This window comes from Cyanistes caeruleus, chromosome 20 (genome assembly GCF_971803275.1).
Source record: "Cyanistes caeruleus chromosome 20, bCyaCae1.hap1.1, whole genome shotgun sequence".
Classification (NCBI taxonomy): Eukaryota; Metazoa; Chordata; class Aves; order Passeriformes; family Paridae; genus Cyanistes; species Cyanistes caeruleus.
In genome coordinates, this window is record NC_141720.1 from 1,861,384 (window position 1) to 1,881,065 (window position 19,682).

The following is a 19,682-nucleotide window of genomic DNA, read 5'->3' on the forward strand; positions in this document are numbered from 1 at the left end:
GCCCTGCTCTCTCCACAGGGGGAGTTGGGTCCTTCTGGGATGCCTGGCCCCCGTGGCCCCAAGGTAGGAGATCCTGGGATGGGGTGTCCCGGCATGGGGGGTGTCCAGGGCTCAGCTTGCCTGGCCTCCTCCAGCTGGGATGTGATCCCAACCCACCCCAAAAGCTGCTGGCTCAGGGCTGGGAATCCTTTCCGTGTGCCATAAGCTGGGAACTCTGCAGCTCCTCAGCGGCTGGGAATTCCCAGGAGAGCCCTGCAGGGATTTGATCCTAATGGCATCCCCTGTCCCCCCCTCTGCAGGGACCCCAGGGCCTGCAGGGCAGACGTGGCCCCCCTGGCCCCAGGGGCTCTCAGGTGAGTGGGTGCTGTCATCCCCCCAGTTCTCTTCCAGGAGCTGCTGGGATTTGTCCCCCATGAACTTTGGATGTGAAATCCTTGACCTCGGGGGTCCTTGTGGCCCACCAGGAGTGGGTGGGTGGGACCTGGTGGGGACACTGTGAGGTGTGAGGCAGCTCCTGGGGGCTGGGCAGGTTCCTGTGGGCTGGGGTCTCATCCAGAGAGGGAAACACATCCCCCCTCTTCCCAACCTCCCCCTGCTTCCCAACCTCCCCCTTCTTCCCAACCTCCCCCTGCTTCCCAACCTCCCCCTGCCTTTGCTTTTCCCAGGGTCCAGCAGGGCTGGAGGGATCCGCTGGTCCCAAAGGAGACACAGTAAGAGCGTTTTTCTGGACCTTGGTGGGGATGAAGCCCAGGTTGGAAGGATTTCCCTGCAGGAATCTGACACAGGGGGTTGAGGGGGGTCCCTGTTCCTGTTTTTGGAAGGAAGTGGGGGCAGCACTTCCAGCTGATCTCCCAGATTCCACCTGCAGGACCCTGGACACGCTGGGGAGGGGTTGGGTGCTCTGATGGGAGCCCTCTGGGACAGGGACAGCAGCCAGGGAACGGCTGGAGCTGGGCCAGGCCAGGCTCAGGCTGCAGAGCAGGGCAAGGTTCTTCCCCCAGAGGCTGCTGGCACTGCCCAGGCTCCCCAGGGAATGGGCACGGCCCCGAGGCTGCCAGAGCTCCAGGGATGCTCAGGGTGGGATGCTGGGGGGTCTGGGCAGGGCTGGGGGATCCTGGGGGTCCCTCCAGTCTGTGATTCCAGGGTTCCCCTTGCAGGGTACAGACGGTGCCCCCGGGCTGAGGGGACAGCTGGGACTGGAGGGCCCTGGGGTAAGTGCATGGGAAGGGGATGTGGGGTGCTCTCATCTTCCCCCTGACAGCCCCATAAAATCCTGCAGGGATTTGTTTCCCCCGGCTCCCCACAGGTCAGCCATGTCCCGGTGGCCACACTCATCATTCCCAGAGCTCCTCTCACCCTCCTGCTTTCAGGGACCTCGATTTTCATTCTTTCCCTATGAATTTATCAGCAGAGACAACCCAGCCCTGCCCATCCCTTCCCTGGGGCACCCTTTTCCCAATGGGTTTGGATGCTCAGCTGCCCTTTCCAAAGGCTTGGGACCACCTGCCTCCTGCCTGGCCCAGGTGTCCCTTTCCCATGTCCTGGGACCCCCAGAGCTGGGATGAGGGGTGCAGGGTGGGACATGGGGGATGCATTTTGGAGCCAAACAAGGACCTCACCCTCACCTTAGGGCCAGCCTTGGGAGGGTTTGTGACTCTTCTGGTCCCTTTTGGGGGAACAAACCCCACTGGGGCATCACAGCAACCAACAGAGCCAAACTGGTGCCTCCCATTCACCATCCCATCCCATCCCTGTGCTCTGGGGAGGGGTTGTCACCTCCAGGAGCACGTGCAATACTTCCCTTTGTGCTTTTCTTTTTTAACTTGCACTCTCTCCTCTCTCTGAAGGGTTTTTTGGGCCTGCCAGGTGCAAAAGGCACCCGAGGAGAGCGGGTGAGTGCTGGCATCCATGGGATCCCTGCTTTGGAAGCAGGAGAGCCGTGGCAGAGCAGCCCAAAGCTGCAGCTCCGTGTGCTTGGACTTGATGTTTGAATAGGTGGCAGAGCTGTTTGGGAAGGCAGAGCTGAGCTTGGGCTCCTTTTGCTGTAATAAGAGAAACTTTCAGCCTTGGGAGTGTCCTAAGGGTTCACCTGTCTTTGGGAGGCTCAGGGGAGGGGGAATGCTTTGGCCTGAAGGAATTTGTCATTGTTTTGGTGGAGCCAGAGATGCCACCAGAGATGGGGTTGGTGTGGGGAGGGTTGAACCCAAATGCCCTGGAGCCTCCCCACCACGAGGAGCAGATCCAGCATGTCTGAAAGGCCCATCCTGAGGAAATCCCTGACTAGAACGGGGCAAAATTCCCTTTATTTGGTACCAGAATCAGATCCCAGGGGTTCCTCAGTGTAACCTCCACTGCTGCTGCTCTTGCAGGGCTGCCGAGGTCCGGCTGGAGCCAAGGGAGATTTGGGATCCAAAGGAGGCAAGGTACCAGTTCCCAAGGCTGTGGTGCCTCCAGCTGCTCCCTGGCTTGTCCAGATGTGCTTTACCCAGCCCTGGCTGTGTGGGTGAGGCTGCCCGAGGTCCCTGCTGGGTTTTGGGGGCTGTGGCAGCAGTTTTGTGCTGATCCCACCACCTCATCTGTGCTTCAGTCTCGCTTTGGCTGTTCAAAACACGCATCTCCCCGTGCCTGGTGCTGCGGGCGTGCTGGGGGAGGAGGGTTTGGGGTGCTCACCCACGCCAGTGATGATTCCCCTGGTTCTCCAGGGGAATTCCTGCCCGTGGGTCAGGGAATTGCTGTCTCTGCTTTGTCACATTCTGTGTTTTATTCCTCCAAGGGCCCACGAGGAGCACAAGGAGCAAAAGGCCCTCCAGGAAGCCGGGGCCAGGGGGGCTTGCAGGGCTTCCCCGGCCCCCGAGGGGCGGCAGGGCCACGGGGACCAGATGTGAGTGCCACAGCTGGGCTGGGGTGTCCCAGGGGAACAGCCCAGGTGTTGTGACCTGTGTCACAGCACGGGGACAGCCCCGAGGGGCCACACGGGGCAGTGCTGATTTATGGGGTGTCTCCTAAGGGATCCCTCCTGCTGATCTCTGGTAATTCCCAGCTTCCCAGGAAAAGGAAGATTATTTCCCCACCCAACTTTCCGCTCTGCAGGGGATGACCTCCCACTCCCAAGGCTTTTGGGAAACCTTCCTGGATCTTCTCTTTTGCTCTTCAGGATGAATAACAGCTCCTCCCACCCCTGTAGGAGCTGGGGATGCAGCAGGAATCCTCTCCCTGCCTTGTCCACCCTCCCAGGCAGCGCTGCTGGCCCAGGGGATGGAGCAGGCAGGAGCCTTGGCACAGCACTCCTTGGAATTGCCTTTAATTTGTCCACCAGGAAACAAAAATATCCAACTGTGTCACTTTGGGCCACACCAAACTGTTAGGATTTTTCTTTCTGCCTGGTTTTTTAGTGCTGGGATGATGGGAGAAGTCCTCATTCCCAGCAAAGCTCAACTGGTGACATTAATTAACGTCACCTCTGGTCACACTCGCAGTGTTTTTCCCTCCAGCAGCAGCAGGCTGGTGACTCCCCTGGGACCAGAGGCTGTTTTCCCTGGGTGATTCCTCCCCTCTCTCCTGGCAGGGGGAAGAAGGTCAGATTGGCCCAGCAGGGCTGAACAGCAGCGAGGGACCCAAGGTCAGTGCCAGAATTTGCTGCTTTCCCCATGGGCTGCCCACTTCCTTGCATGGAAAACAGGGATGTGCCCACCCTGCCAGGGTCCCATCCTGGGCAGGGTCTCCAGCCCCTTGGCCCCCTCCCCATGCACGGCATCCCCCTGACCTGCCCCTACAGATTTGCAATGCCTGTGTTTTCCTCTGTGTGGATTTTAGGGATGCCAAGGACCTGATGGCCCCAAGGGAGCCCCAGGACCACGGGGAGCCCGGGTAAGTAACGGGGTGCTGGAATTTGGGGTTGGATCTTTGGCTGTGGGGGATTGAAACAAGCCTGGATTGAAACAACCCTTGCTTGGCTTGGGATGTGCTGGGGCAGAGCACATCCTTCAGGCACAAGATTTCCCTCCAAATCCGCAGCTTTGCCGCTGGCAGGTGGATGGTCTGGTGATTCCTGGTGTTTTCCAGGGCCGCGTGGGGCAGCGTGGGCTGGTTGGAGTCCCTGGACTGCCCGTAAGTGGAGGATATCCCACATCCCTGTGCTGCCACGTGGAGCTCTTGGCTCTGGGACATGGGAGCAGCATCCTGGGATGTGGCCAGATCAGAGGGTCGGGAATTTGCACAAGAAAAGATGAGCAGCTCAGCCTGTGGCACTTTGCACTTTGACAAATCACCTGCCCAAAGCCACGACTTCCTCCGGGACAGAGCACAGAAAATTCCAGGGAAGAACTTTCTAAGGAAGCTCTGTAATTCGGAGCTGTGGCTGGTGAAGGAGCCAGGAATAAAGAGCTGGGGCAGGAGGAGGGAAAACTCAGCGGAGACATCCCACAGGGATGTTATTCCCATCCCGAGGTAGGATGGAGCTGCGGTGGGACGAGCTGTGCATGGATGAACCCACAGCCCCGCACACGCCAGGCAGTGCCACCGCTGATGTCCCACATTGTCACCCTCAGGGAGGCTCTGGGGCTGGAAGAGCTCTTGGTGGGGCCACCCTGAGACAAAATTGTCCTTGCAGGGCTCGCGGGGCGTGCCGGGAGCGGAGGGCGCTGAAGGAAAGCCTGGTACACAGGTTCCCATCCTACATCTGTACTTGGCTGGGGACAGGGTGCTGGGAGGGGTGGGCAGGGACAGCTGAGCCCACGGGGACCCTTCCCCATGGCCACGTGGGACAAGACCTTGATTCCATCCGTGGGGACACTTCCCAACCTCCCATCCCATGGCCACGAGGGACAAGACCTTGATTCCATGGACTTTGCCACGATGGGGACTGGGAGAGGCTGTTCTGCCTCCTCATCCTCATCCTCATCCTCGTCCTGCAGGGCCACCCAGGGATTGTGGGCAGCCCAGGCAGGAGGGGATCGCTGGTGAGTAGAGCTGGTTTCTGGCCTTCCATCCCTCTGCTCAGCTTTATCCCTTTGGGAATGTCCCTCCATGGGATGGGGTGGAGCAAGAGCAGCTGGAGGATGCTCCTCTGGGAATCCTGCTGAGGGGAGAAGGATTTGGAACAGGGCAGTGGGATTTCCCACCCCTGGCACTGCTATCCTGAACAGATCCAGCAACAAGACCGGGGCTGGCAGCAGGTTTTCCCTTCTGCAGGATTTAATATATTTATCTTTGTTCTTTAATTTAAAAGAAACAATTAAAAAATAAAAATCTGTCATTTTCCTCAAAAGAGAGGATGAAAACTGGATCAGAGACACACCTGAGTGCTGCCAGCATCACAGAGTGTCTGGGGGCACGGGTGGGTGTTGTGTTGTGATTCCATGAGGAATCCAGGAGCTGCATTTTAAGGAAAAGCCCCTCGGTCAGGCTGGGCCCTTCACCTGTGCCTTGGGTGGGGCTGAGTCTCTCCATGCTCCTCTCCTGCCTTCCCTCCATGGCTCCTCTGCTGCCCTTTCCTCCAGGGATTTGCTGGTTTGCCAGGGGGCCGTGGGCACGCTGGAACTCCTGGATCCATAGTAAGGAAAAACAAAAATGTTCCTCTGCATGAACTGTGTGCTCTCCTTGGTGGGACATCAGTGGGGCTGGTGCTGCTGGTGGGGAATGTGGGACTTCCCTTGGGAATCCGGACATCTGTAGGGCCTGATCTTACCTGGTTGATAAAAGACATTAAAAAACCTCAGCGGTGGAAATAACTGGGGGCTAGGGAAGAGAAGAATCATTCCAAGCATGGAATCAGGCTGCTCCAGGAACTGTGCAGCCTCCCTGAGCCTAGCAGGGTGTCCTGGAAATGGCAGCTCATGGAAACCCTGCATGGCTGAGCAGGAGCTGGCTCTGGGTCCTGGCAGGAGATCCCAGGGCCAGAGGGTGGCACAGGTTCAGGGGGAGGCTGCTGGCACTGCCCAGGCTCCCCAGGGAATGGGCACGGCCCCGAGGCTGCCAGAGCTCCAGGGATGCCCAGGCTGGGATGCTGGGGGGTCTGGGCAGGGCTGGGAGCTGGGCTGGGTGATCCTGGGGGCCCCTCCAGCTCAGTGAGCTGGGATGGAGACCTGGAACAGCTCCTCCCTGAGAGCTGGCACTCAGATGATGCTGAGAGCAAGGATTGTCACCTTCCCTGGTGACAGCCATGGGGACTGCTGTGCAGGAGCCACCAGGACCAGCCACAGTGGCTGAGTTTTCCCCCTGTGACCCCTGGCCATGAGCTCAGGGGCAGCACTGGGGGCTCGGTGGGGCTCGTCTCCTCTCAGCCTTTGACTGACACCTCCCAAAATAATCCCAAAGGGCTCGCCAGGAAAGCCTGGACCTGATGGAGACCTGGGTTCCTTGGGCCCAAAGGTGAGAACTGGGGTTTGGGGGGGCTGGCTGGGGGAGTGATGGTGGTGAACAGCCCCAGAGGCTCTGAGCAGCTGTGGGGAGACCTGGGGGGATCCCATGGACTCGGCCCAAGGGCTCCTCACATCCTGTGGGATCCCTGAGGAAGGGAGGGTGCCTGGCTGCATCCCAGGGTTTGCTGATTCCCTCGTTTTCCCTGGCAGGGGCTGCCTGGGAAGCCGGGCTTGGAGGGGCCACAAGGACCCGTGGGCATCCATGTAAGTGACGGAGGGGACACGGCGGGGACACGGCGGTGGCCGGACTGGGAGGAGGCTGCAGCGGCCTCCAGCTGGGCACTCACCATCCTCCCAGGGCTCCTGCCTTTCCCTCAGCCACCTTCTCCCAAAAATACCGAGATGCCAGGCAGCCCCAGCTGCCTCCTGACCCCCAGCTCTTCCCAGGGCTATCCAGGACCTGCTGGAGACCGCGGGAGGTTGGGACGCAGGGGAGACAAGGTAGGCATGGGACACCCACTCCAGCACTGGAAGCATTGGAAGCATTTTTGGGATGAGTTTTGAACCCAATGGATGGGTTTGGAGGTGTCCACAGCCTCCATCAGCCATGGTGGAAGGAGAACAGCTGGATCTGTCTGCCACTCTAGCACCTCCTCTGCCCAAACACCTCTGGATTGTTCTAAGAGCTGGGTTTTGTTTGTTTCCTTGTGCTTTTTAAAGAGGTTTTTGCATTAAGGGGAAAGGAAATCTTTCTTGCCCCCTAACAGGGAGAAAGGGGAGCTCAAGGTCCACCAGGATTTCCAGGAAAAGCTGGTCCAAAGGTAAACACTGTTTGCTGCTGTTCTGGGCAGCTCCAGCCCCCTGGAAAGCACCGAGCGAGATCTGGGTGCTGGGAATGGGAAACACGGGAAATCTTTCCTTGTGGGGAACTTCTGACGGTCCAGCTCAGCCAGGGCTGTGTCACTGGTGGTGCTCTTGTTCCCCAGGCCCTGCCAGGTCCCCCAGGTCCCCGTGGTGCTCCCGGCTCCCAGGTAGGGCTCTCCTTGCTCCCTGTATTCCTGGCTGCTCGGATCCCTCTGCGTGGAGGTGTGAGCTGCAGTACATCCCCTGTGCTGCCTGCACCATGGATCCATCCCAAACCCCTTTTTTGGGAGCAGGCAGGACCCTGGCCCCGCTCCCTGCTGGCTGGGTTCTGTCCTGATCCTGAGATGGTCCCAAGACATGGGGATTTCTCTGGGCAAGCCTCACCCTGACCCCAGTTCCCCAGTCCATGGACACAGTGCTGAACACCCTTCTTTTCCCAGGGCAGAACGGGTGACCCAGGTCCTCGAGGGCTCCCAGGGCTGCCTGTAAGTGCAGAGCTGCACCTTGCTGGGCTGGGCTGATGTCCCACAGCATGGACATGGGTGCCCACTCCAGGCCATTTTCATCCCTGGGGTGGCTGTGGGGCAGGGAACACCCTGAACCCCGTGTGTGGGGTGGTGACAAGTGGGGTGTGGGGACAGCAATGCCCTACACCTGCAGGGATGGGGCAGGTGGCACCTTTGGACCCTGAGGTCACCCAACTACATCAGCCACGGGGTTTTCCCTGCCTTAGCCCTCCCAGAGCTGTGTTTTGGGGGGCCTGAGGGGCTTTTTGGCCTTGCAGGGTGTTCCTGGCACAAGAGGGCTGGACGGCATTCCCGGGAAGCCTGGCTTGGGTGGAGAGAGAGGCGCTCCTGGAGCAGCTGGTGCTGCTGGCCCGGCTGGGTACCCGGTGAGTGCCCCTCCACTGATCCTCTCAGGAGGACAGGGATTAAGGATTTTGCTGCAGCAGCACCTCTGGGGAGCTCCCTGAAGCACCTGCAGGAAGGGAAGCTTCCCAAGGAAGGAAAAGGGAAGCTGTTGCAGGGAGCTTGAGGAGCTGGAGCATGGATTCTCTTCCCGTGGTGATGTGTGGGGTGTCAGGACATCCCAGACCCCACTCGGGAGCTGCAGAGGCTCCTGAGCTCAGCCCAAGCCTCTCTGCTGATGGAGGTGTTTGTTTCCAGGGCCGGGAAGGTCCACACGGACGTGAAGGACCTGCAGGGATGAGAGGAGAGAAGGTGAGGACAGGAGAGGGTTTGGTGTCCCGGGGAGCTGCCCAGAGCCTTGGGCTCGCCACACTGACCTCCTCAGGGCTGTGGGGACCAGCACTGCTCCCAGTTTGGCCCCAAGCCCGTGGGATGGGGATTTACAGCTCGGGGAACTGAACCACCACGGCTGCTTGTCCTGATTTTGTGTCCTCTGCAGGGTGAGGTGGGAGATGCCGGGGGAGCCGGAGTCCGCGGGCTGGATGGGGAGCAGGTACAACAGCTGGGAACGGTGTCCCTGCCCTGATGGGGCTGCTCCAGCCTCCCCCTCCCCAGTTCCCTGTTCTAGGGATAGGAAAGGATGGGAGGAGGCTGCTGATCCTCAAAAAAGCCGGAAGGTTACAGCTGGGTCAACGAGCTGTGCTAGGGCTGGGCTTTTCTTTCCTCCGCAGGGACCACCAGGACCGCTGGGAGCAGAGGGTCAGCTGGGGCCCAAGGGTGAGCAGGTGGGTGCTGGGGGTGGTGCTGGGCTCACCCCACTCCTGCAGGGTCACACAGGTGCCTGAATCCATGGGAGGTGTTTGAAACTCCCCCCGGCATCCTCATGCCTGGGGGTTGACATTGCTGGGCATGGCAAGGGGGGTTCCCCATAAGAAAATTGGGTTTTTCCCAGTATGGAAAATGATGGAGGGCTGAGCTGGAAAAGGCAGCCAAGAATCATCCTGGTCGTTTTCATCCTGTCCAGGGAGAACCAGGGACCCGTGGAGCTCCAGGCATCAGAGGGAGCCCTGGGGATCCAGGGGACGAGGGGACGGAGGGGCCACCGGGACGGCCTGGGATGCAAGGGAAGGAGGTACGTGTGGGAATGGGGAAGGTGCTGCCTCTGGGCCCTGCCCATGCCATGGCCTTGCCCCACAGAGCCTGGGATGCTCCCATGGAAGCGGGGGTTGATGTTTTGGGGATCCCTGTGCTGGGCAAGGTGTGCTCAGCGTTTTGTGTGTCTATTTTGGGGGAGCGGGGTCACGGCTGGGGGGATCTCCCGGCACAGGAGGTGAGGCCAGCATCAAAATCCCAGCCAGGGGAGGGTGGGGAAGCCCATGGAAATCAAAGCCCAGTTTTTAACCCGCCCTGGGATGGGGCTGGGAGAAGCTGCTGTGTCCAATGTGGGCATTTCCCCCCGGGCAGGGTGACACAGGTGACACTGGAGACCCGGGCGAGCCAGGACTGCAGGGACGGAAGGTGAGGGGTGTCTCTAACTCTGCCCCTTTTTCCAGCACCTCGGGAACACCCCTGGCCTCCTCAACCTCTGCTGCTCCACGGTGGGGACAGAGCAGGACAGGGGTGTCCCCATGGCTGAGGAGCACCCCAGGGTGACCTGCTCTCTGTGGGACCTGGCCAGAGGGTGACACAGCTCATCTCCATGCTCCTTTATTGCTGTTCCTTTTCCCTCTTTGTGGTGACACTTGTCTCCATCCCTGAGCAGGGCAATGCTGGCCCCAGGGGCCTTCCTGGAATTCCCGGTCCAGGAGCTGCCACGGGGGAAATTGGAGGGAAAGGCCAGAAGGGAGAGAAGGGCCGAGAAGGTTTGCTGGCAAGTACAGCTGGGGCTGGGTGGCCAAAGTGATGGGTGCCAAGGAGGGGATGCACCCCTGGTGGGAAACCTTGGGCTCTGGGAGCTGCAGAAAATCCTAGGAATTGTCAAATTAGGGAGTTTCATGTCTCACAGGCATGACACCAAAACTGGGCATTGTTGGCACAAAAGGATGGTTTGGGTTTGTGGGGCAGTTTGGGCAATGCTGCCTCCAGCCAAATTCCAGCCGCTGCTGGGCTGGGAACACATCTCCCTGTGTGTGCCAGGGCCAGGGCGGTGTCACCGGAGCTGCAGGACCTGCTGGAGCCAGAGGATGGTTTGTAAGTCAGATCATGTCCCCTCTTCCCTTTCAACCTGTCCCAGCCCTGGTGAGGGGACACTTGTGGGACTGGGAGCACTGGGCAGGGCTGAGTGACCTCTGCTGTGCCCTCAACAGGGGGGGACAGGACTCCGAGGTCCTCCTGGGCTCGACGGTCCCGAGGGAGAGAAGGTACAGAGGGATGATGGATCCAATCCTTCATCTCTGGGTGAAACTCCCTTTTCTGGCCTCTTCCCAAGCTTTCCTGGTGGGAATGTGCTGGGAATGTGCTGGGAGTGGCTGCATGGCTGTCCTGGGCAGGCTGGTGACAGGGACACGCCTTGCTGCCTGAGCTCCAGAGCCAGCAAGGCAGGGAAGGGTTTTTCCATGGACAGAGCTGTTTCCCTTCCTTTCCCAGGGAGATCCAGGGCCACGAGGTGTGGATGGACCTGCTGGGGCTGCAGGATTCGAGGTGCTGATTGATGCCTGGAATGTTGCAGAGCTGGGAGTTGCCAAAAGCTTCCCCAGCTCTTTGCTTTTCAGTGTAACCCAAAGGATTTATTGTCCCTTTGCTGGCCAGCTTGGGGGGGGCTCAGAAATGAGGAGGGGGTTTAACACCTCATACCTCAACACTGACCCTAAAACCCCAAACTCCCAGTACCTAAACCCCCAATATCAGACCCTTTCCAGCACCCAGGGGAAAACCTGTTCCTGCTGCTGAATCCTGCTCACTCCCACATGGTTCCCACTGCTGTCCTGGCCAGCGTGGGGTGTGGGACAGGATGCTCAAAGTCCCCACAGAGGTGAAGGACATGGTGGTGAGGGGCTTTTTCTGAACCCCCAATGTCCCCACAGGGACTGGCTGGAGATGATGGAACGAAGGGAGATTGTGGCAAGCCTGGCCCAGTGGTGAGTACTCATCCTGCCCCCCAAAAATTCCCTTGGGAAAGAGGTTTGGTGGCATTTTGGGATGTGTCTCACCCTGGGGATGGCTGCAAAGTGAGCTCTGCCAGCCTGGTCGTGGCTCCCAGCTCCTGCCCTGGGACTGAGTCACTGCTTCCTTGGATTTCCCACGGCATAACTCCCTAAAGGAATTTTAATGGAGCTGTTAAAAGCCGTGCCAAAGTGCCACAGCTCTTGCACAGGTAACACTCAGCTGCTGGCATCTGCCTGAGGCAGCTCCAGGGCTCTGGATTTCCCCCTCCTTGGAGCAGATCCCTTGTGGCTCTGGGAGCTGCCCAGTGCCATTTGAGGTGCCCCAGGATGGGGATGATGGTTGTGACAGAGCCACAGACGTGTTATGGATGCCCTGAGCTCAGCTGCAGGATAAATCCCATGTGCATCCCAGTTTTCCCAAGCTGCAGTGCCGCTCTGCCTGGGCAAGACGTGCCCTGATGCAATCCCAGAATCCCAGACTGGTCTGGGTTGGAAGGGACCTCAAAGCTCATTGGATTCCATCCCCTGCCATGGGCAGGGGCACCTTCCACACACCAGCTGCTTCCAGGCCTTTAGCTTGGGCAATCTGCTGGGAGAGGTCAGGCTGTGGGATAAACTCCAGTGGGGAATTGCTGTGGAATAAACTCCAGGGGAATTGCTGTGGAATAAATTCCAAGGGAATTTCCTGTGCAATAAATTCCAGGGGAATTTGCTGTGGGGATTTGCTGTGGAATAAAATCCAGTGGGGAATTGCTTTAGAATAAACTCCAGGGGAATTGCTGTGGAATAAATTCCAGTGGGGAATTGCTGTGGGATAAAGTCCAGGGGAATTGCTGTGGAATAAATTCCAGTGGGGAATTGCTGTGGGATGAACTCCAGGGGAATTGCTGTGGGATGAACTCCAGGGGAATTGCTGTGGGATAAACTCCAGGGGGATTTGCAAAGCTCAGTGCAGCTGAAGCCCCATGCTCAGGCCCTGCTGGGGCTGGGGGTGAGCAGTGTCCCCATCTGTGTGCCCTGCAGGGCTCGCAGGGGGCTCGGGGACTGGCAGGTGCCCCTGGGCTCCGGGGCTACAGCGGCCACGAGGGAGCCAGAGGAGTGGTGGGCACCAAGGGCCAGCCGGGCCGGCAGGTATCACCTCTGCCCCCGGGGATGGGCAGGGGACATCCCTAGCACAGCTCTCCCTGGGGACAACAGCCCCAGCTGTGCCCTCCTGCCTTCCCCTGGTGCCAGCCTCATGTTTTGTCCCCAACTCAGGGGACTCTTGGGCCACCGGGTGAAGCTGGAGCCACCGGGCTGAGTGGCACCGAGGTGAGCGGGCTCCTCTCTGCCCCATTCCCTGCTCCAGCTTTTCCAGCCTCCCAGATCTGTGTCCCTCCGGCATTTGGGTGAGTAACTCAGAGGTTTGGATTTGCCTTGAATTCTGTTTTCCTTCTTAGGGCCTGGTGGGTGCAAAAGGGGAGCCAGGAGAGCCGGGAAAACCGGGACAAATGGTGAGGAGTGGGATGGAGTCGTGGTGGTTCTCCCTGGAAGAGGCTGTGGGATGCTGGCATCTCCTGGGTGTGGAAAAATTCAATGCAGGCACCATCTCCTGCTCCTGTTGAACCTTCCCACAGCCCCTCCTCTGCCCAGCCGGCTCCAGAGAGAGGGAAAATCCCAAAGGAAAGATTCCAGCTTAGAGCATCCTCCTGTGCACAGCGGGGCAAGGCAGGGAGGGAAGCCAGGAGGGGCATTCCTGGCACAGCATCCTCACAGAAGGCTTTCCTTCTCCTTTGGGATTTCAGGGCTCTCCTGGACAAGCTGGTCCTAAAGGATGTAAAGGCCACAAAGGAGATAAGGTACCCCCAAAATCCTCCCCTGGAGATGGCACCTGAGGGGAACTGCCCCGTGGGCGTGGGGTGGGCAAACCTGAGCTGCTCAATCCCACTGGGGACCATGGAAAGAAAACAGTGGGAATCACCCAGGGGGACTCGATTTTCACCACCTGGAAAACACAGGATGCTCTTTGGCTGCCTTGGGCTGGTTTTTGAGTGAGGGGCTGGCAGATCCTGCCCCCAGCCTGGCTCAGGTGGCCCTGGGGGGCACAGGGGTCTCCCCAGCTCTTGGTGCCCATCTCCAGAATTCCCCAGTGCCCGGTGGGCTCTGTCCCCACCTCCATGCAGGCAACAGCTCCTCTTCCCCAGTCCTGGGATGTGGCTGAGCCCCACATCCCCCATCTCTTCTCCCCCCAGGGCGACACGGGGCAGGAAGGGGACCAAGGGGTCCCAGGAGAAGCTGGCAGACGGGTAAATGACACTGCTGTCCCCATGGAGGGTGGCAGGGAGCAGGGAGCTGCTCCTTGGAGCCCGTGCAAGGGCTCAGAATCCCTGGAGAGAGGATCCTGGAGGGATGAAGGGTGTCTGGGTTAGTTTGGAACTACCTGTGAGTCTTTCATCTGTGGTCCCCAGGGCAAGCGAGGCAAGATGGGCCAGCAGCCCCCGCGGGGTCCCCGGGGACACAAGGTAAGTGGCTTTGTGAGGCTGCCTGGCCTCCCTGGCACTTTGGGGGTGCTCCCACCGGCCTGAGCCCCAGTTTAGAAAAGAATAAACCATGATAACTGAGGGCTCTGTCCCCCCCAGAGCCCCCCAGCCCAACAGGGGAACCTCCCACACCCACAGAACCCTGAGCTGCTCTCCCTGCCCTGGAGCATCACCCTGGGCACAGCCAGGGCTTCTCCCTTTGCATTTCAGGGCTACCCAGGTGACAAAGGACTTCCAGGACCCCAAGGCCCCCAGGGACCCTATGTGAGTATCAGTGTGGGGTTTTGGGGTGCTGCCTGCTCCCTGCTTGACCCCACTGTGTGATCCAGCTCTGCAGGGACCCAAAGCAGGGATCTGTTTAAAATGAGGGAAGTTTTTAAGTGGTTCATCCGTCTCCTCCTGTCTTCTCCTCCCAAATTAACATCCCAGGAGGGTGTGTGCAGTCAGGCAAATCACATCATTCCCAAAATGTGCTTCTGGAGGCCAAATCCTTCATTTTAGGGATGTCTGATGCCAGGCAGTGCTGAGCACTAATGGGACTGTGCCCACCTTCCTAGAGAGCTGTCATGGCTGGAGGGACAAACTGCAGCTAGCAAAAAGGACTCAGATATTTCTTTTAATTACTAGAAATTGCTTTTTCCTCTCCTTAAAATAATTCTTTAAAAAAGCCCAACTTTGACAACTTCACCCAAAAAAAAAGCTGGATTTTCTCAGCCAGCCAAGGCACCTCCAGTGCATTTTTAATGGGCTTTGCTGAGGAATCCTCCTGAAAGCAAAAATCAAAGAAACGATGAGAAAATGCCTCAAAGTTTCTAAATCTGCCTGAAATCCTCAGGTGTGGGGAGGTCCATCCTTACCAGGGGCTGACAGGAGCAGCTCAGCTCCAAGTTCCATGTTTCCCTCTTAGGGCATCCCAGGGCTGAAGGGCATCAAAGGAGACCCTGGACCGAAAGGACACAAGGTAGGGGACGTGTGCCAGGCACAGCAGGGATGCTGGGCACAGGGTGGCATTTAATTTGCTGAATTCCACCCCTTTTCCCCCTCTTTCTGAACCCTGATGGCTGCACCGTCCTTCTCTGGGGGTTCCCAAGTGCTGGGAGATGGAACCGTTAGATTTTCTCCCAAAGCCAGTCCTTTTCCAGCTTTTCCATCCTCCTGGAGTTGCAAGCAGCAGTGTGGAGCCTTTTAATCCCTGATTTCAGCATTGATGCTGATGCACCGTGAGCTGAACCTCCCTTGTGCCCCTCCTGATGGGTCCAGCCTTGGCTGGAGGAACCAAGCACATCCCAAACATCCCATTCCTCAGCCCCACGGCCATAAATACGAGTGACAAGCAGTCCCTGGCAGTGGGGAGCTGCTCAGATCCTTCAGGAAAATGAAAATGAAACCTTGGGAATCATTAAAACTTTAAATTTCTAGTGAGCTCAGTGAGCAGCTCCTGGGAGAGCAGGAGGAGGGGAGGCTGTGCTGGGATTTTTCCTCTGCTTCTGGTTTCAGCACACCAAGAATCTTATTTATTCTCTCCAAGTACTTCCTGGCAACTTCCAGGGTTTTCCTGAGAGATATTTTAGTCTGGGATGATCCTTTCAGTTTGGAGCTGCCTCTGTCCCCAGCAATGTGGGTGCAGTGAATTCTATGGAACCAAAAGGATGGGTGTTTGGGGGCTTTTGCTCCAGAAGTTTTGCAGCCAGCCATAACTGAAATTATATTTTTGTATATTTTTATATACATATATAAGTATAATATAACTGAATTTCCCCACCCACACTGGTGTCCTGGGAGTTCTGTACTTCCCTTTGCCACCAAAGCTCTCCCTGACTCTCTCCTAGGGCGAGAAGGGCAGCAAGGGTGACCTGGGCCAGCGAGGGGATGATGGCTTCAAGGTGTGTGACAGGTTTTGCTCTTTTCCCTTCCCCCCCTGGGTCCCTTGTCACCCTGTGTGACATCCTGCCACGTTCCCAGGGCAAGCCAGGACCCCACGGTGTCCCTGGGAGGCCGGGACCCAAGGGAAAGCAGGTAAGGGCAGGGTGGAGAGGGATGTCAGGGACTAAAATGAGAATTTAGGGTGAATTTCTTATTTTTCCATGTAAGACCTACCTGGGGAAGGGGTTGGGTTGTAGAAGGATGCAGGGCTGGGGGATGTCCTGTGCAGCACCCTGAGCTCCTCTGGTGTCCTTGCAGGGTGACACTGGCCCCCCTGGCCCACGGGGACACCCAGGAATTCCCGGGACGCCGGTGAGTCCTTCCCCCCTTCTGCAGGGAGGGGTTTGGGGTTCACTCCTGGCCCCAGAGGGATGCAGCTCTGATCCCACGTGCCTCCCTCTTATCCCAGTCTTGTCCTTTCCTTCCAGGGCTTGTCTGGACCCAAAGTAAGTAGTGGGGAGCAGCAGCTGGAGAGGGATCAGCCCTGCCATGGGATCCCTTCCCTCCTTCCCACTCCAGGGGTGCAGGGGGCCCGTGGGGGTGCAGCTCAGCACAGCAGCATCTCCCACCTTGCTTTCCTTCCCTTTTCCACCTCCTCCTCTGGCAGGGGCTGAGAGGCTTCCCAGGCCTGCCAGGCCCCAGGGGCACACCGGGAATGCCGGTAAGCAGAGCCACAAACACCCCTCATCCCAAAATCTGGGTCCCTTACTCCTCTCAACGTGGCAGTGAGGCCCTGCCATGCCATGCTGTCATCCCATGGGGATGTCCAGCTGCTGGCACTGGTGGAGGAGTTGCTGAGGGGCTCCTGGGCAGCAGCCAGTGCCACCAGCACTGTCACTGTCCCCCAGGGTCTGGCTGGCCCCCCTGGTCCCAGTGGGCCCCCAGTGATGCTGTCACAGGAGGAGCTGCAGGTGAGCGATGCTGTCCCATGTCCTGCTGCTCCTGAGGGCCCCTGTGCACCAGGACTGAGCAGATCCAGCTACTCCCTTGTCCTTGTCCTTGTCCCCTGCATGTGCCATCCCCTTCTTCAACAGCTGATGATGCTCCTGGTGGGGGGATCTATGATCAGCTTGGTGATATCCCTTTCTTTTTCTTTCAGCACCTCATTTATTCCTCCAACCACCTGAATTACACCGTGGTCTGGGCTCTGCTGGACTCCCTGAGCCGGGAGCTCCAAGCCCTCATGGAGCATCCCAATGGCACCAAATCCAACCCAGCCACCACCTGCAAGGAGCTGCTGCTGGCTCACCCCGAGCTGCCTGATGGTACCAGGGACATGGGGAACCCCCCTGGACCTGGCCCCATCTCCAGAGCCTGTGAAGGGACAGGCAGCTCTTTGAAATAAAGAGGGAATTAGGATTTTGGGGAATGAGGTCAGATGGGGCTTCCTGGGCATCCCTGGAGAAACAGGCTGGTGGCCAGGCCACCAGCTGGGGTGGGATGGCACTGTGTGTCACACTCCCTGTGCCAAACCTGGGTGCCAGGGGCTCTCCTGTCCTCCCTCCAGGGCAATACTACATCGACCCCAACCAGGGCAGCCCCCAGGACGCGCTGCTGGCCTTCTGCAACTTCACAGCTGGGGGGGAGACCTGCATAGCCCCCATCCACAACCAGGTGTGGTTATGGGGCAGCTTCAGCCCCGAGGGACCCCTCAGGGTGGGTGGGGACAAGGGCTGGTGGGGCTGGAGAGTGACAGGGTGACCATTCCCTTGCTGTGGTGCCCACTGTCCTGGCAGGGAGCTGTTGGAGCACTCTGGAACGAGGATCCCGGTCACGGTGTGTGCCAGGCTGCAGGGACAGCAGGCTCTGTGCTGGCTCCTTGTCCTGTCAGTGCCACTATCCCCTTGCTGGGACAGTGTGAAAATTGTCCCTGCTCCCCTCAGGTCCCCATCAAGGCTTGGCTGAGCACCTACAGCTCTGAGAACACCTTTGAGTGGTTCAGCACCCTGCCCGGGGGCTTCTTGGTGAGTGCCCGGCTGGAACAGCCGAGGGGACACAGAGGTGAGGTCGGGGGTCTCCAAGTGCCACCCTGCAGTGGTGGGACAGCACAGAGGGACGTGCCACCTCCTTCTGCGAGGAGCTGCAGCGCTTTAGCAGGGGGCTGGGGGGAGCACAGCCCCTCTGAAGCAGCCCCCGCTTCTCTCTGCCCTGCAGCTGGAATACGCGGGGGCCAGCGCGGTGCAGCTCCGCTTCCTGCGCCTGCACAGCCACCGCGCCACCCAGAAGGTCTCGTACTCCTGCAGACCGGCCCCGGAGCACGGCCAGCCCCAGCCCGACAAGGAAATCCGCTTCCTGGCAGACTCCCGGGATCACAGCTATGCAGCCAGCCTGCAGGGCTGCCTGGTGAGCCACCGTGCCTGGAAAAGCCTCCCCGATATTTGGAGAGCCCTTTGGAGAGTGTTTGAACCCCCCCAGTTTGGGATGGACCGTGTGGATGAGGCTGCACACGGTGGGATGGGGATGGGGAACATCCTCTCCCCCGGCCCAAGGAGCTTCCCGGTCTTGGGATGTGGCAAGGGATGGGGCTGGCCCTGGGGGACAGGAGGGAGGTCACCACCCTGGGCATGGAGCCTGGGTGCATCAAGGAGCAGCCAAGCGAGCTGCACGCCCTCAGCTGAGGGGTTTGGTGCCGCTCAGCTGTCCCTGGTGGTCATTTCAGCCGGACAACGACTCCTCCATCACCGACACCATCTTCCAGTTCAGCACGGAGGAGCTGTGGCTGCTGCCCCTGCGGGACCTGGCTGTCTTCCACAACGGCGACGCCTCGCACCAGTTTGGTTTCACAGTCGGACCAGTTTGCTTCAGCTGAAAGCGGTGCCACCCAAACCGAGCCAGCCGGTTCTGTCCCCACCCAGGAGCCATCCCAATGGGGACAAGCGGAGGCTGGGGGTGGCACGGGGCTCCCACAGAGCTGCCGGCTCTCTCTGAGCTCCGTGCTTGGAGCTGTGTTATGTCCTGGGCTCCACTTCCTTCTGGAGTTGAGGAATATTGTTTACAAAAGTCATTTGTCTATAAATTATATATATATTATATATGTATATATTATATATGAGAAGGTGCTGATTTCATGACTGCTTGGGGGAGGTTCATGTAATTATAATCCCTGGGAATTGTCTGTAAAGAAAAAAATCAACCAAGGAGCAAGACTAGTTCCAGCTTGGGAAAAGAGGAAGGAAAGGTACTTTTCTTTGCCAGGATCAAGTGCACAAATGGTTGGAGCATTGATTTCCCCAGGATTGGGCTGGGAATGGCCCTGGTGAGCCTGGGAGAGCCCAGTGTGGTGCTGCTCCAGCACCTCCATCACCAAGTGCTGCAAAGGGGTGAAAATGTGAATCTCCCCCCAAATCTTGCCTCAATTTTGAGTCTCCATCTCACTGAGAGGGATTTTAGTGGTGTAGAGTCAAGTGTTGTAGCACTGGGTACCTCTGTGGGTATCTGCACCTGCTGGCACTTGGGGAAACTGAGGCAGGGGCAGCTCAGCACTCCCTGTTCCCAGCTGTAATGGTTGGAATGTCCCAGCATGGAGCAAATATCTGTGTGCTTCTAGTCACAACTGGAAGGAAAGTTCTCCTTTGTCCTGCCTATCTATAGGGAAAATAAAATCATACAGTCCTGAATTTGGGTTGGAATAGGAACCTGGAGACCATCCCAGGGTGACCCAAGCCCTGTCCAGCCTGGCCTTGGGCACTGCCAGGGATCCAGGGACAGCCCCAGCTGCTCTGGGAATTCTATTCCAGGGCTTGTCCACCCTGCCAGGGAACAATTCCTGCCCAAAATCCCACATATAAGCCCTGTGGCCATTCCCTGTGTCCTGTCCCTCCATCCCCAGTCCCTCTCCAGCTCTCCTGGAGCCCCTTCAGGCCCTGGAAGGAGCTCTGAGCTCTCCCCTGACCCTTCTCCTCTCTAGGCTGAACACCCCAAAAAACTCTCAGCATTTTCAGGGTGCAATCCCCGCGCTCGGGGACCGGGATCCAGCGGGGGGACAGCGCTGGGAGGCAGGAGCGA

The 19,682-nt window shown here is 58.6% G+C and overlaps 1 protein-coding gene across 8 annotated transcripts in view; it reads left to right on the forward strand.

Moving 5' to 3' along the window:
• Window positions 1-18,745, forward strand: part of LOC111936840 (uncharacterized) — a 60,245-nt gene extending 41,500 nt beyond the window's left edge. For 5 of the 8 annotated variants that reach the window (XM_086857782.1, XM_086857787.1, XM_086857784.1 and 2 more), the window contains 49 exons: window positions 19-63; window positions 300-353; window positions 666-710; window positions 1,158-1,211; window positions 1,848-1,892; window positions 2,370-2,423; window positions 2,774-2,881; window positions 3,566-3,619; window positions 3,814-3,867; window positions 4,063-4,107; window positions 4,610-4,663; window positions 4,914-4,958; window positions 5,499-5,552; window positions 6,316-6,369; window positions 6,570-6,623; window positions 6,807-6,860; window positions 7,127-7,180; window positions 7,346-7,390; window positions 7,664-7,708; window positions 8,008-8,115; window positions 8,390-8,443; window positions 8,631-8,684; window positions 8,863-8,916; window positions 9,156-9,263; window positions 9,596-9,649; window positions 9,894-10,001; window positions 10,268-10,321; window positions 10,438-10,491; window positions 10,718-10,771; window positions 11,155-11,208; window positions 12,259-12,366; window positions 12,493-12,546; window positions 12,675-12,728; window positions 13,020-13,073; window positions 13,467-13,520; window positions 13,683-13,736; window positions 13,965-14,018; window positions 14,662-14,715; window positions 15,584-15,637; window positions 15,717-15,770; window positions 15,936-15,989; window positions 16,106-16,123; window positions 16,285-16,338; window positions 16,526-16,588; window positions 16,777-16,942; window positions 17,185-17,291; window positions 17,561-17,641; window positions 17,832-18,020; window positions 18,337-18,745. In XM_086857782.1, coding sequence (XP_086713908.1) covers window positions 19-63; window positions 300-353; window positions 666-710; window positions 1,158-1,211; window positions 1,848-1,892; window positions 2,370-2,423; window positions 2,774-2,881; window positions 3,566-3,619; window positions 3,814-3,867; window positions 4,063-4,107; window positions 4,610-4,663; window positions 4,914-4,958; window positions 5,499-5,552; window positions 6,316-6,369; window positions 6,570-6,623; window positions 6,807-6,860; window positions 7,127-7,180; window positions 7,346-7,390; window positions 7,664-7,708; window positions 8,008-8,115; window positions 8,390-8,443; window positions 8,631-8,684; window positions 8,863-8,916; window positions 9,156-9,263; window positions 9,596-9,649; window positions 9,894-10,001; window positions 10,268-10,321; window positions 10,438-10,491; window positions 10,718-10,771; window positions 11,155-11,208; window positions 12,259-12,366; window positions 12,493-12,546; window positions 12,675-12,728; window positions 13,020-13,073; window positions 13,467-13,520; window positions 13,683-13,736; window positions 13,965-14,018; window positions 14,662-14,715; window positions 15,584-15,637; window positions 15,717-15,770; window positions 15,936-15,989; window positions 16,106-16,123; window positions 16,285-16,338; window positions 16,526-16,588; window positions 16,777-16,942; window positions 17,185-17,291; window positions 17,561-17,641; window positions 17,832-18,020; window positions 18,337-18,486 — 3,249 coding nt within the window. In that variant the 3' untranslated portion in view covers window positions 18,487-18,745. The remainder of the gene's footprint in view (window positions 1-18; window positions 64-299; window positions 354-665; window positions 711-1,157; window positions 1,212-1,847; window positions 1,893-2,369; window positions 2,424-2,773; window positions 2,882-3,565; window positions 3,620-3,813; window positions 3,868-4,062; window positions 4,108-4,609; window positions 4,664-4,913; window positions 4,959-5,498; window positions 5,553-6,315; window positions 6,370-6,569; window positions 6,624-6,806; window positions 6,861-7,126; window positions 7,181-7,345; window positions 7,391-7,663; window positions 7,709-8,007; window positions 8,116-8,389; window positions 8,444-8,630; window positions 8,685-8,862; window positions 8,917-9,155; window positions 9,264-9,595; window positions 9,650-9,893; window positions 10,002-10,267; window positions 10,322-10,437; window positions 10,492-10,717; window positions 10,772-11,154; window positions 11,209-12,258; window positions 12,367-12,492; window positions 12,547-12,674; window positions 12,729-13,019; window positions 13,074-13,466; window positions 13,521-13,682; window positions 13,737-13,964; window positions 14,019-14,661; window positions 14,716-15,583; window positions 15,638-15,716; window positions 15,771-15,935; window positions 15,990-16,105; window positions 16,124-16,284; window positions 16,339-16,525; window positions 16,589-16,776; window positions 16,943-17,184; window positions 17,292-17,560; window positions 17,642-17,831; window positions 18,021-18,336) is intronic. The other 3 variants (XM_086857786.1, XM_086857785.1, XM_086857789.1) reach the window with 3 other exon arrangements.
• The last annotated feature ends 937 nt before the right edge of the window (window positions 18,746-19,682 follow it).